Here is a 15,089-nt window from a genome sequence, read left to right on the forward strand (position 1 = left end):
CGGTGAACTTGTTGGACATCCCCAAACCATGAGTGTTAATAAAAATTTCTGCCCCATTTTGTCATTATAAGGCCTCTTTCACACGGGCGAGTTTTCCGTGTGAGTGCAATGCATGAGTTGAACGCATTGCACCCGCACTGAATCCAGACCCATTAATTTCTATGGGGCTGTGCACATGAGTGGTGATTTTCACGCATCACTTGTGCGTTGCGTGAAAATCGCAGCATGCTCTATATTGTGCGTTTTTCACGCAACGCAGGCCCTATAGAAGTGAATGGGGCTGCGTGAAAATCGCAAGCATCCGCAAGCAAGTGCGGATACGGTGCGATTTTCAAGAATGGTTGCTAGGTGACGATCGGGATGGGGACCCGATCATTACTATTTTCCCTTATAACATGGTTATAAGGGAAAATAATAGCATTCTTAATACAGAATGCCAAGTAAAATGTCCATTGAGGGGTTAAAAATAATAAACAAATTTAACTCCCCGCATCCACTTGGTCGTGTAGCGGATCTCCTCTTCTTTCTTCTGGACCTGGCTAAAGGACCTTTGATAATGCGCTCATCACATGATCCATCACCATGGTGATGGACGATGTGATGGATCATGTGATAAGCGCAGTGACGTAATCAAAGGTCCTTTTCCTCCCAGGTCCTGAAAGAAGAAGAAAGAAGACAAGCAGGGCTGCGCAAACAAGTGGATGAGGTGAGTTTAATTAACTTCTTTTTTTTTGACCCCTACATCCATAATTTACTTAATTTACCATGTTATAAGGGAAAATAATAAAATCGACACAACACTGATCCCAAACCCAAACTTCTGTGAAGAAGTCCGGGTTCAGGTCTGGGTACCAAACATGCCGATTTTTTTCACGCGCAAAAAAATTGCAACGCATTAACATGCGCAATGCACCCGCATCTTTTCCAGCAACGCCCGTGTGAACCCAGCCTAACAGTCTCCACTCATCTGGGCAGGTGTTTCACAATATGTTGGAGGGTGTCTGTCGGATTTTATAGAAGAGTACTTACAAAGTGAGGCACTGATGTTGGATGAGAAGGTCTGGATCACAATTGGCGTTCCAGTCCATCCAAAAGGTGTAGCATGAGGTTGTTCCTCAACGCCAAACTCATTAAAACCATTTCTTTTATGTTTCTTACTTTGTGCACAGGAGCACAGTCATATGGGAACAGTAAATGGCCTTCCCCCACAAAGTCTACAAATTGTGGATCCGCAAAACACGGAATGGCCATGTTTTGCAGCTCCATTGAAATGAATGGTTCTGCATACGGGCCGAAAAACTGAACAAACACAGGGCAAAAAATGTCTGTATGAGCCCTAAGGGAGAGTTCACATCATTTTTCTGTTGCTCTGATCCATCAGAAGAACAGAAATAAAAAGAAAAAAAAAAGTTTCTTGTACAAAAACGGATCCCGTGCATCAGTTGTGCACATTGTGCATCCGTCTGAGTTCCGTTTATTTTAGACGGGAAACAAAGTACTACATGCAAGACTTTTTCTGCGTTCACAAATAACTGATCTCTGACGGAACTGACACAAATTGATGCAAACTGATCATAACTGATGCTCAAAATAACGTGTCCGTTTTTCTTCTTTTCCTGTTCTTCTGACGGAGCAGAAGAACAGAAAGCTTAACGGTGATGTGAATATCTTATTTTAATAAAATGCTATATATCACACATGTTATGGATCTTACCATTAGTGCCCAGATACCAGTTAGTCTCCTCATATTTCCTGTTCCATAGCAAGGCCCCAACAGAGCTGACAAGAGCCATGACCAGGAGGATGCAGAACAGGACTAAGATCTGGACGTTGGTGACTTTCTCTACATTAGACCTCTTCAGTGGGGCCTTTGTAGAATTCTACATAAAAAAAGAAGAAAATGAGGCACCCATGGTATACGTGCTATAAACTGCATAATGACATAAATCTAGGTATCTAAGCCGTAATACTTGGGAACATTTTTTGGTAGTTCTGACCCCCACAAAAAACAATCTTGATCCCCCTTCAATTATAGAATCAGGTACGTAATACAGTGATGATGCATAGCAACTATTTTATTCATGGCCTCTTTAAATTAGGAAAAAGGATCTTGTTTTTAACCCGAAACAGTGCCATTTTTGTCAGTGGGCGGTGTCTGGTATGGCAGCTCATCCTCATTAAAGTGCGTAGAGCTGAGCTGCAATACCAGGCACAGCCCATGGACATGAGTGGCGCTGTTTTTTATAACAAAAAGTAGACCCCTTTTTTTTATTTTATACAAGCCCTGAAATTACAGAGACATTTTCAATAGTCAACCTGAACATCAATGTATTACCATTTCAAGGGAATGTCTGCAATGAGTGCACAAGGGTGCGGGATGGATAGAAACACTAACAGCTAGTTAAAAATGTAAAAAAAAAAGTCTCTGGGACCATTTAGTGTTGTTATATTGAGAGTAATTGACAGAGGTTGGCACTTGGATCTGCATGGTATGAGCTAGTATTGGCACGGATGGCACCAAGGTTCTCAGGAGGCAGACAGTCTGGCCAGAGTCATAGAAAACTTCTGAGGTTACCAGGCTGCACTGTTGTCAAAGCTAAAGTTAATAAAGGACAGGCACGTCTTTAGCATCCAAATTGGGATTTATATCATTCTTAACGATTGAAGGATTCCATAACATTTTAGAGTTTTGTCCTTTTCCAATGGACAAACTGAATATGACGGAGGAAAATTTCACTTTTAGCATGGCTGCACACGGTACTGATTTGTATGCAACAAATCCGCACTAAAACCGCAGAAAAAAAACACTTAAATCCACAATATTTATCACGGTTTTGATGCCTTTTTTGTGTAGTTTTTAGCAGTTTTTGTTGCAGATTTTTGCAAGGATTATCTGTTTATGTTAAAAAAACCCATTGAAGTCTATGGGGAAACCTCTACAGAAGGTGCGGAATCGCACAAGAATTGACACGCTGCAGATTTTAAAATCCACACAACAGGTCAATTTCTGCACCTAAGAAAAAAGCAAAGTGTTCATGAGATACGGTATGTCACATCTCCTTCACTTTGCTGTATTACACTGCGGTATTTCCACACAAAACTCTGCATGGAAAAAACGCTGTGCGTAAATATGCAGAAGAGCCGCACAAATTTCTATCACCGCACCAAAAGCTGCACATGTTACTTGCGGTTTTTGGTGCGGATTAGATGCGGTTTTACCACAAATCTTAAATTTCTATTGAAAAGCTGGAAATCTGCACCAAAAGTTGCAAACATATTGACATGGTTTGGAAATCCGTAGTGCAGGTTAATTTCCACACAAACAATCTGTAAAGTGTACATGAGATTTGTCTAACCTCACACACTTTGCTGGTACTGTACTACGTTGTGGTTTATATGCACGAGAATATGCGTTTAAAAACCGTGCGTAATCATCGTGAGCTGGTAGCCAAAAAGGTACCTACTAGGCTTGAGCGAATCAGAGATCCGAAGTTGATTCGCTCAAACACTTTGGCTTTAATACTGTCTGAGACTTGTCTCCGTACAGCATGACGGAGGTATTGGTTACCTTCCGCTCGACCCCTCTAATACTTACCTACTCCTTAAATATTCTCCCAACCGATGCCACCCCAGACCCCATATTCCATACCTGACTAACCCCAATAAAACACAGACACCAGGTTGGATTAAATCGGCCTCAACAGCCGTTTTATTGCCATAAAATATAACCTTTATTATTACCATAACATTAATATAACCAGAAATAAAAATAATATGCAACGGTATATGCAAAAACTACTAATCCCCCATATGTATAACATATGATAATTAATTAGGAGGAGGTCCTTGACGCCCCAAATAAATTATTTTACCCCGCCGGGGTGAGCCATCTTGGCTCCAGCCGTTGAGCTCCAGCTCGGAGGCACCGCTGATGGCACCCCAAATTCTGCCACAACCGACCGTCAACCATGGTAGTCCAGCCCCAAACGTTGGAGCCCCTCCATCATTCCCACCTGACAATATTTACAACTTCAAGGACCTCCCACCTCCACAGCCACCGTGACAAATTGCCGCCCTACTATCACCCTACCCTACAAACCCAAACCATTACCTACATGTGACCCCCCTCTCCTCAAACGTTTGACAGGAAACCTTCCTGAAAACAGGTTGGGTGCTCCTGTTTTTACCTAAAATGGCCCCTTCTTTTCCCTGCCTACTTATTTAACCCCTAATTCCAGTGCCCCTAAAATTAAGCTACCCAATCCCTAACTCCCCTGTGTCAGTGTCACGTCCGTGAAAAAAAAAAGCGTACATGTTTCATCCGCCAGTGAAGGATCCGTGGTTGGTCCGTGTATCCGTTTTTACCATCTGTGTGTCATCCGTAATTCACCGACGTTGCTTAGCTAAAAATTAATTTCCAAAGAATCTCCTGTTAGTCTTCAGTGAAAAACAAACACGCCACAGATGCCATCCGTGGTGTGTCCGTGATGTTCACTGACCCATAGACTTCAATGGGCGTGCTTGGTCCGCATTACGGATCAAATAGTGCATGTCTTCATGATTTTTTTACCGACCCATGGACAGTAAAAAAAATACTGAAATGTGAACAGACACATTTAAATCAATGGGTACGTGTGGAAAATGCGGACAGTACACGTCAGTGAAAACTACTGGAAACGCTGGGAGTGGCTAATTCAGCCAATTACTGACTGAGAAGGTTCACCACATCAAAATGGTGGCGGCGGGGTATCGGTGGAGGTGAACACAGTTTTTTTTAACTGGTTCTACCCCAGCTTTTTTTTTTTTTTTATCTCCCCGGAAACCCCTTTAAATTAGGTGCACAACTGCAATTTGACTTGCGACCATGCTCTATCAGATCTGGCCTCCTTGACGAAGTGTCCATCGTTTCGACTGGAAAGTTATCAGTATTTTTTTTCAAATATGACAGCCTCTACGGCAAAGTCCCGGTGCTATATTTCAGAAAATCATGGCCTGTAAATTGAATTACCTGCATAAGTTTGGTGTCATGTCCTGTGTACACAGCAATCCCCAGGACCCACTGAGTGTTCCTGATCTGGGCTCCTCTTAATAAGATCTGATCAGGACCAACAGCAACCGGGCTAGAAGAAGACGGATTTGGGAAGTATTAGCATCTTGTCTAATCGATAATTATTACATAACATCTATGAAATCTACTTCACTTCTAGACGAACATTGATCTACACTATGTGCAAGAAATTTCCAAGTCAAGTCAAGTTCCATATGCAGACGGTACAGATTGTCATGGGCGTAACTATAGCACTTTCTATGGGGCCCAGAGGTTGAAGGGCCCAATCAGGTGCAAGAACATAGTACCTTTTTGCAATAATGTGGTGTTTCTGATAAAGGGTGCTATTATACATATGTTTAAAGGGGTTAACCCATGATTAATGTAAAAAATAAAAATCAGACACCATATAGCACATGACAATCTCTTTCTAACAAAGCTAGAATCAGCCCTGTACATGGATCCAGAGATCGCCCAATTCTTTCATCTTCTATTTATATCCAGCTGACAGCTCAGGGGCGTGTCTTTTCTGCTGGAGCTCAGGGGCGTGTCTTTTCTGCTGGAGCTCTCTCCCTATCACAGTTCAGAAGGCAGTTGAAGGATGAAAATGTGCAGCCTTCTCAGTGAGCAGGACAAAGAAAAAAGAAAAAGCGCAAACAGCAGGTGGCGCTATACAAATCCATTTTATTGAATAACTCAGCAGCTATACAAAATTTTTAATTCAATGGAATTACAAAAGTATTCAGATCCAGGTGCTGGGTTAAAAACTGTACAATATTTTTCATGGGACAAACCCTTTAATTATTGCTACTTTTGCTGCTGTTTTAAATTTTTCTTACAATGGCTGGGGGGAACCCCATATTATTTAGCCATGGGGCCCTATGAATTATAGTTACGCCCCTGTGGATTGAAGATACACATTATCCATGAGCTGGTGGGGTTTTAATAGAAGGGTTGAAGGCAAACAATCCAAGAGACTGCTGAACCATTTACATTGTGTAGAACTAAGGGCAGCTGGGAGACAACAGAGAAGTCGAGACCCTAGGTTCTCAGCGTGGGGTACATGTCAATCATATCTAAGGGGTCCATGCACTGACCCCATTCTGTGCTTCTTATAGGTGCAGCACAGTGTATGATCACATCCTTGGGGGTAAGCTGACGTAATATATTTGTGAGGAGACACTGGCTTTGGATCATTACTATCACTGGTCTACACTACAGCAAGGCCTTGTTAAAGGGGTTGTCCCATTACAACAAGTTATCCCCCTATTCACAGGATTGGGGATAAGACCACTGGGGCTGCCACCAATTACAGGACCGGGGGCCCATGATCCCCATTTGAATGGAGTGACAGACATGCATGTGTGTCCACCATTCCACTCTATGGGACTGTCTATGGGACTGTCGGATATAACAGGGCACAGGCGCACAGCCATCTCCGGCAGCCCCATAGAGCTAAATGGAGTGACATGCACGACTGCTGCTCCATTTAAGTGGGGTAGCATGGGCAACCTTTCTTGTGAGTGGCAGGGGCCTCACCGATTAGACACTAAGCCCCTGTCCTGTGGATAGATAACTTGTAACTGGACAATCCCTTTAAAGCTAGAGATATTCACATGAAAACTTTCTTTACATATCCACATATGCATAAGCCCTATGCTTCCCTGTACACATTATATTATAAAACTGTCTGTGCATCGGAATTTAAGTAACCATTGAACTCAATGGAAGCTGTAAAAAGCTCTATGCACTGAACCTCCCCCCAAAAAATGCTCTGGGTTTATATTGGTAAGAAGAAGAAGACTGCCCCACTCTCAAGCTGCAAAGCATTGTTGTGGTCTGCGGGGAGTACCCCCAGAGCTCATCTTGATCCTGTTACCTTCCTCGTACTGATGACCAATGTCCATCACAAACCTGTTGCCGTCCAGCCATAGGTTTCCAGTAAAGTCATACAAATGGCGATTAGGTCCTTCACACTCGATTCTTCCAGTCAGTTTAACCAAATCATCCACGGACTGTAGATTTGAGGTTGCCGGTAAACCCTGCAGGACAGAGAACAGAAAAACAGCTGACATCGACGGTGACAAACAAATCACCGCTGACATAAAAGGGAATATACAGCTCTGAATACTTGATGAAGACATATGGACGTGTTTTCCATCAGCTGCTCTTCCTATGGAACAGAAGATTGATTTCTATTACGTTTTTCCAGTGATGAACGTAGAAGTCGTAGAGGACCCACAGCAAAGATAGAAATTAGGACTCCTTCAGATACCGACACCACCACACTTTGGTCTTGGTGCCCCCATCCCATTTCCATAACTCCTTCTTTGCTAAGATGGTAGCCAGTATGGTGGCCAAAACCAACATGAAGTGTGCCCCTGTCCATTTTTTTAAATCTGAGCTTGACCCCGCCTAGTGCTTTGTTAAGAATTGCATCAAAGTCCTTAAAAAGGACCATGTCACCATTCCTGACTGGTCTGTTTTAGTAAATAACTGCATTCTCCTTAAAATAATGTCTATCTGTGCATAAGGCTGTTCTTCTGATGACCTATACCAGGCATCCTTAAACTGCGGCCCTCCAGCTGTTGCAAAACTACAACTCCCAGCATGCCCGAACAGCCTACAGGTATCAGCCTACAGCAGGGCATTGTGGGAGTTGTAGTTTTACAACAGCTGGAGGGCCGCAGGTTGAGCATGCCTGACCTATACAGTGGATGGGGGCGGGGAGGGGGTCAGGAGCTCACCATTCACAGAAGATTGTTGGTCGTCCCACTGAAAATCATCGGTTACTTCAAGATATTTAAAACAGACCTAGAAATAGCACTATAGTCCCAGAGAGGGCCAGCATAAAGATCTAGTAATTGGTATTAATTTTGTCCTCTCAACTCTCGTTAGCGGAGTTCAGCACATACCAATTCCTATGGGGGGTGAGCTATGACTCCCGTCAGTTTAATCATGCACAAAGCATATTTCTATGTAGCAGAGGAATGGGACAGAGTGATTGTGGGTAATTTATTGTGTTATTACCAGGAGATATGGAGATATTATTATAATGATCTTGCAAACTGCGGAGCTTTCTGCACTGAATCATAGAGAAAAACAAGCTAATTCACGCCTGCGAAATCGTATATTCCCAGAAGGGGCACAGTCAACGTATAGCCGCTTTATTGCTGGCGGAATCCAGAAAAACAACAAAGCAAAGGTAATTTATGTTGCTGGATTTTTTTTCCGTCTATTGATTGCAGGGTTGGAGGCGTCTGGTTGTAGATGAAATCTTAGACAAAATTTATGGGATTTTCTGATTCTGCACATAGTCTTATCTTACACTAATACGGGAGACAATATTTTTTGTTTAAGGTCATAGATTATAACATACAATACTGATATAATGCTAAAAAAATTATTATTAGTATAGTAATAGCAACAACAAAAACATAGTAAATCCATTAACGGTAATCTACAGCCCTAAAGTCCATTATTCTGTGCTGATGAATTTATTACTGTACCTATATAGGGTATGATTTTTTTTTTTTTTTTTTTAGAGCTTTAAATCCCTTGCATGGACTTGAAATGAAGAAATTCTATCTCTCAGCAGCCACCACTAGAGGGAGTGTAGGAGCTTACAGGATACATGGAGTTGAATGTATAAACAGTAGGCAGGAACCTGAGCACCAGTGGTGGCCAAAATGTTTTTACTTAAATGGGTTATCCCACAATTTTAAAACATCTAAAAATATCAGTAAGGGCTCATTCACACGGCTGTATGAACGGACCCGCACCCGTTCCGCAATTTTGCGGAAGGTCTGCGTATCCATTCATTTCTATGGGCACTCAAAAGATGCGGACAGCACACTGTTGTCACAACCAGACAGCTGAGAAGCTCTGACAGAGGCCTTTCAGAACCTCCTCCTTGAATTTCTGTGTTGTGGTATTCAGCTCCTCCTCTCGTCAGCCTCTCTCAGCTGTCATGTGTTAATTGCTTCCCTTTAAATTCTTCCCCAGAAGGCTTTTCTGAGCGGCTTATATTACTTCCTGGAGTGTGTGTGCACGCTGATCTGTCCTCCTGTTTGCTTCAAAGCTAAGTGTACCTTTATCTGTTAATATCTGTTTGCTGGATCCCAGGTGACCCTGACCCCCTCCGTATCTTGTGTAGGGAGCCGGTGGTCGTGTCCCCTCACTATTGTAGGGTGCTCAGGGCTTTATAGTCAAGGTTCGTGGATATGCAAACCTCCACCATTCGGATCTTTGCATAGGCTGAGCAGCCAGGGAAAGTGCCAGGTCTTCTGCAGGGGTCTCCCTTGGTTCCTTAGTTTTTGGATCCAGCGAGTCGTTTATACATGTTGCTTTGCCTTATTTCCTGTACACCGTCCATGACAACTGTGGTTCCGTGGATTTTTCATGCAGATTCCTCTCCCCCCCCCCCCCCCCCCCCACAGTCCAGACACAAACCTGCGTGGATTTTTTTCTATAGCACAAAATATAAAGTACCCTATCCACTTGCACCGGATGCAGAAAGTTAGTGGATTTGCTTAGGATTTAAGTATGGAATCTGTGCCAAACTCTTTTTCAAAACCTGATTGTGTGAACATACCCTGAAGTGGATAGGTTTGAGAAGCCATCTACCAAGGCGTATGTGGGCATCCTCAGCTTAGTGTAGGAGTGCCTTCCCAATCCATGAAGGTCTGCTCATACTTGTTTGTGCCCTGGGTGACTGAAGACCTAAGTTCAAAATGGCTGACTATGGTTGTAATTTTCTGTTCCATAGGAAGATCATCTCTAAACCACAGACTATTGCTCTACTGAAATCCTGAGCAAGAAGAGGAACATTCAGACGCACATCTAAGGGCTGGGAGTGCAACCACAACCTCCGCACCTCATACAGCTTCCACACTGGGTCAGTAAAGAGCTACAAGGTTTTACCTGCCGTATTTTTAAGTTTGTTTCACCATCAAGATTGGATGTCTCAATGTAGCACATGGCTTGAGGCTCACTGCGAAAGCAAGAAAGAAAGTTACATGATAGGAAACAGATTTTGTATTGTAGACATGTAGCCTCTAGATCTAGGCACAGACACACAGATCTGATGTAATATTTGCATTGTCTCACTAAGAACATTCCTAGACATTAACAGTAATAATAATAATGCTCACTATCACATGGCTATCCCTCACCAATCATCGTCTCACCATGTGAGTTTAGTGATGCTGACGCCTACAATTATTTTAGCATGTAGCATTCTACGTGTGACTGACGTGTGAAGGGTTGTCCAAGGTTAGAACATATCCTCCAGATAGGATGTGCTCGGTGTTGAAGCTCTGTCCTATTTCTTGCAATTGAGCTGAGCTGCCGGACCTGACAATGTAAGGACAAATGCGGGGCCATTTGTGAAATAAAGCCGCCATGTTTTTCTATCCCTGGACAACCCTTTTAAGCTAGTATTATAATATGGTCTGTCTTGTTGAGATGTTCCTGCAGTGTAATCGGAACAAGCATATGAGAGTGCTATTTGGTCATGGGCACTGCATGACGGTATTATTTCAGCACATTACGGTAATAATATTTGGGCAGTATATGTTGGAATTATGTTGCATTGTTATTTAGTTACACTGCTGGTATCATTTTGGCCACATTGCACTGTTACTTGGATACTATATGATGCTAATATTTGGCAATAAATATGTATGGCACTATTGCTTGGACAGTGTTGGCAACTGTTATTTAGGACAATATACAGTATGTTTACGTATTTTTTGTCCGCATCTGATCAGTATTTTTTGAGGGTCAGCTGTGGACCCATTCACTTCAATAGGGCAACAAAAGATGCAGACAGTACTCCGTTCTACACTTCCGTTCCGTGGCACCACAAATAAGATGTCCTATTCTTGTCTGCATTACAGACAAAGATAAAACACTTCTATTATGGGCCAGACGTTCCATTCTGCGAAATGTGGAACTCATATGGCTGGTATCCATGTTTTGCGGTATTCTTACTCACGCCCAAAATAACAGATCAGTTTTTTTCCCTGTTCTTCTGACAGATCAGATCCCTTGCTGGCGTAGATTTAGACAATTTTCTACTCCTAAAACAGTCGTATAAAATGCTAAATGAGATGGGCCTAAGGGAAAAAAGGATGGGCCTGAGGGAAAAAGGTCGCAGATTTTGGGATTCGCGTCCCCACCGATGCATTGGTTGAACTTGATGGACTTATGTCTTTTTTCAACTGTATTAACTATGTAACTATGTAACTATATCTGTTCGTAAATAACCCCCTATATGTTTTCATTTTTATCATTTTATAGTGCTATAGTTTTTGCAGCACTGAGCACTTTATGGCAATACCATATACCGTATTTTTCACCCCATAAGATGCACTTTTTTGTCCCCCCAAAGTGAGGGAAAAATACCCCTGCATCTTATGGGGCGAATACTAATGAGCGATTCCATTATGGAAGCGCTCATTAGTACCAGAGGACCTGGAAGCGATGAAGGCTCTGTACTCATCACTTCCTGGTCCTCGGCTGTGAAGGCTGCGCACAACGTGAGGGCGCTCTGTGACCTCACGCTGTGCACGCTGGTTCACAGCACAGCCGACAGCAGGAGGAAGAAGAATGCGAACGGTGAGGAGCGGCGGCGTCCAGGAGCAGGAGAGGTAAGTGTTTTTTTTATTTTGTGATCTGAGGCTGAATTATGGCTGGGGGCTGCTCACATATGGCTGGGGGGCTGAGTACATATGGCTGGGGGGCTGAGTACATATGGCTGGGGGGCTGAGTACATATGGCTGGGGGGCTGAGTACATATGGCTCGGGGATGAGTACATATGGCTGGGTGTCACAGTACAGGGATAATAAACACAGAGATGTCACAGTACAGAGATAATAAACAGTGATGTCACAGTACAGGGATAATAAACACAGTGATGTCACAGTAGGAAAATAATACACACAATGTGATGTCACAGCACAGGGGTAATAAACACAGTGATGTCACAGTACAGAGATAATAAACACAGTGATGTCACAGTACAGGGGTAATAAACACAGTGATGTCACAGTGCAGGGATAATAAACACAGTGATGTCACAGTAGGAAAATAATACACACAATGTGATGTCACAGCACAGGGGTAATAAACACAGTGATGTCACAGTACAGAGATAAAAGAAAACACAGTGATGTCACAGTACAGGGGTAATAAACACAGTGATGTCACAGTGCAGGGATAATAAACACAGTGATGTCACAGTAGGAAAATAATACACACAATGTGATGTCACAGCACAGGGGTAATAAACACAGTGATGTCACAGTATAGGGATAAAACAAAAAGTGATGTGACCTTATAGGCGTAAACATTATAGAAATAATGGGAGAGATTTATCAAACTGGTGTAAAGTAGAACTGGCTTAGTTGCCCATAGCAACCAGATTCTATCTTTCATTTTTCACATCTCCTTTGGAAAACCACAGGAAAAAAAATGACCAGATAAACTACAGCACATCATCTACTCAATCCAGGGAACCTTCATACAGCAGTACAAAGGTCAGCCTCAGGTGAGTATGACTTAGGTGTGATACATAAGCATTTAAGGGGGTATTCCCATCTCAATGGGGCATATAGAGGTGGGACCTCGTAAACGCAGTCCATAAATGAAGCCAGCAAAGTGGTGGCCGGCAGTGCTGGGTCCAGCCACCACCAAGCGTTCCTATTGGCCCGCAGAAAATATTTTCAGAATCCCCATAGAAATGAATGGGAGCGCACCGTGCTTGCGCAGCCACCACTTCAATTTACTTCTATGGGGCCAATAGAATTAGCCGAGCCAGTACTCGGCTATTTGGCAGCTCCATAGAAATGAATGGAGGGCAGCCAGCTGCATTTATGAGATAGGTGCTGGTCCCAGAGGTGGAACCTGCACCTATCAAAAAATGGGGGCATATCCTAGTGATATGCCCCCATTGTCTGAGATGGCCACTTTAAAGGGTTTCTACCACTTGCTTTGCACCCATTTCGTTTTCAGACACTAGCGATCCGCTAGTGTCTGATGTACAATACAAGCTAAGTATTATCAGACGCCAGGCGCCAGGAGCAGGGGGAGGATCGAATTCGCTAGGAGAAGGGCGGTCTGGAGCGACAAGCTGGGCGGCAGTTTAGGAAGGTAGACGGAGCCTCTAGGTGCTGGAAAGACGCCCACATAGCACCTAGAGGCTCATTTGCATTAATATAAAAGTGCTTTTTTAAACAAAACGGCCGGACAGAATAAGATAATACTTAGCTTGTATTGTACATCAGACACTAGCGGATCGCTAGTGTCTGAAAACGAAATGGGTGCAAAGCAAGTGGTAGAAACCCTTTAAGCACAAATTCATTAACATTTAGCCCAAATTAACTAAAATATATTACTACAATTTGGTAAGGACATGTTTTTGTTATATTATTAGAATCTGATGTGCATATTACTTTATCATTGGCTGTGCCTTACAATGGAATACAACAAACCTTCCATATACTGTTTCCTGGTAATATGGAGTATAGAGATGAGAAATTGATTCTAAACTAATTGGAACTAATACAAATTTTACATAAATTCTTCTGCCAAACTAATCTTTGTTTTGACGAATCGCAGACATTTTTTTACTGTGAAAACTGGGAATATGACAGGAAGGAAGAAGATGGAGGATCACATGACCTAGGGGGAGGGTCACCTTATTGGCTCAGCGGCTGACATACAGCTTGATCAGCCAATCAGAGGCAGAGTTCTAGCATTCCCTTCTGCTGAACACGCCATTACACACCATTCTGTTCTCAACCTGTGTTCTGATATCTGATGTGTTGTGGCTGTGTCTACCGGAAAGCAATTGCAGAGCAGACACAAGCCAGTAATCAAGCTGTACTAGGGACACACTATAGGGAGAGAACAGGGAGATATAATTGGGTAGATTTTAGGGTTTTATCAGGGAAAGCACAGGGAGTGAGGGACTGGTTACTCTGAGTTGTGTGTTGTTTCCAGTCCATACAGCTTACTGGCAAGTTCTATCCTGTAACAAACTAATTTTTTCTGTATATGGACAGCCAGCCAGCTTTTTTCTTTTTTTGTAAAACAAAAAATCTCAAGTTTCTACAGTTCATAGGGTTATTACCAGCACCCCAATAGCATACATTCTGCTGCAAATGCCCTTTTTTCCCTACAAACCTCAATTTACCATTTGTAATTAGGCATTTTCAGAGCACAGAAGTGCATTACTATATCTATGTTAGTGAATGTGTTGTATTACTTCAAGATAATATTGAGTTACAGCAAAATCATTTTAAAGAAAAAATTGTTAACCCGTGTTAGTGAACCCATCCTAATGTAGAAACTGCATTACAATACCCATGTTATTGAATGCGTTTTACTGCAAAAAAAACTGCATCAGTCTGGCGGCGTTCAGCCTCTGGCGGCGTTCAGCCTCCGCTCCGCTCGCCTCCGCACGGACAGGCGGAGGCGAGCGGATCCGTTCAGACTTACAATGTAAGTCAATGGGAACGGATCCGCTTGAAGATGTCACCATATGGCTCAATCTTCAAGCGGATCCGTCCCCCATTGACTTTACATTGAAAGTCTGAATGGATCCGCTCAGGCTGCTTTCACACTTAGAATTTTTTCTAAGTTATTAATGCAGACGGATCCGTACTGAACGGAGCCTCCGTCTGCATTAATATGATCGGATCCGTTCAGAACGGATCCGATCAAGCGCAAGTGTGAAAGTAGCCTAAGTGAACGTGTTGTATTATTTCAATATACCGTTCAGTTACAGAAAAAGCATTTTACTGCAAAAACTGCATTATTACCATTATAAATTGTCAATAACTGTGTGCAGTGTGTTTGTAGAAGGGGAAGGACATTTAATTGTGCTCCTGTCTTTAAATTACAGAACAAAAACACTTGCAATGTTGCTACTTAAATTGCTTAAAGGGAAAGGGGGTAGAAAAAGCAAAAATTTGTAAGATAAAAAATAAAAAAAAAATAAAAAGGAAAGAAGAACATAAAACAAAAAATCTGAGT

At 42.6% G+C, this 15,089-nt stretch overlaps 1 protein-coding gene across 1 annotated transcript in view; it reads right to left on the reverse strand.

Annotated features, from left to right (window-relative positions):
- Window positions 1–15,089, reverse strand: part of ATP8A2 (ATPase phospholipid transporting 8A2) — a 197,383-nt gene that overhangs the window by 162,429 nt on the left and 19,865 nt on the right. The window contains exons 7-10 of the mRNA XM_044283455.1: window positions 9,971–10,040; window positions 6,962–7,089; window positions 5,009–5,120; window positions 1,715–1,880 (exon numbers count right to left, since the gene is read on the reverse strand). Of these exons, the coding sequence (XP_044139390.1) occupies window positions 1,715–1,880; window positions 5,009–5,120; window positions 6,962–7,089; window positions 9,971–10,040 (476 nt within the window). The remainder of the gene's footprint in view (window positions 1–1,714; window positions 1,881–5,008; window positions 5,121–6,961; window positions 7,090–9,970; window positions 10,041–15,089) is intronic.

This window comes from Bufo gargarizans, chromosome 1 (assembly GCF_014858855.1).
Source record: "Bufo gargarizans isolate SCDJY-AF-19 chromosome 1, ASM1485885v1, whole genome shotgun sequence".
In the NCBI taxonomy this organism is placed as follows: domain Eukaryota; kingdom Metazoa; phylum Chordata; class Amphibia; order Anura; family Bufonidae; genus Bufo; species Bufo gargarizans.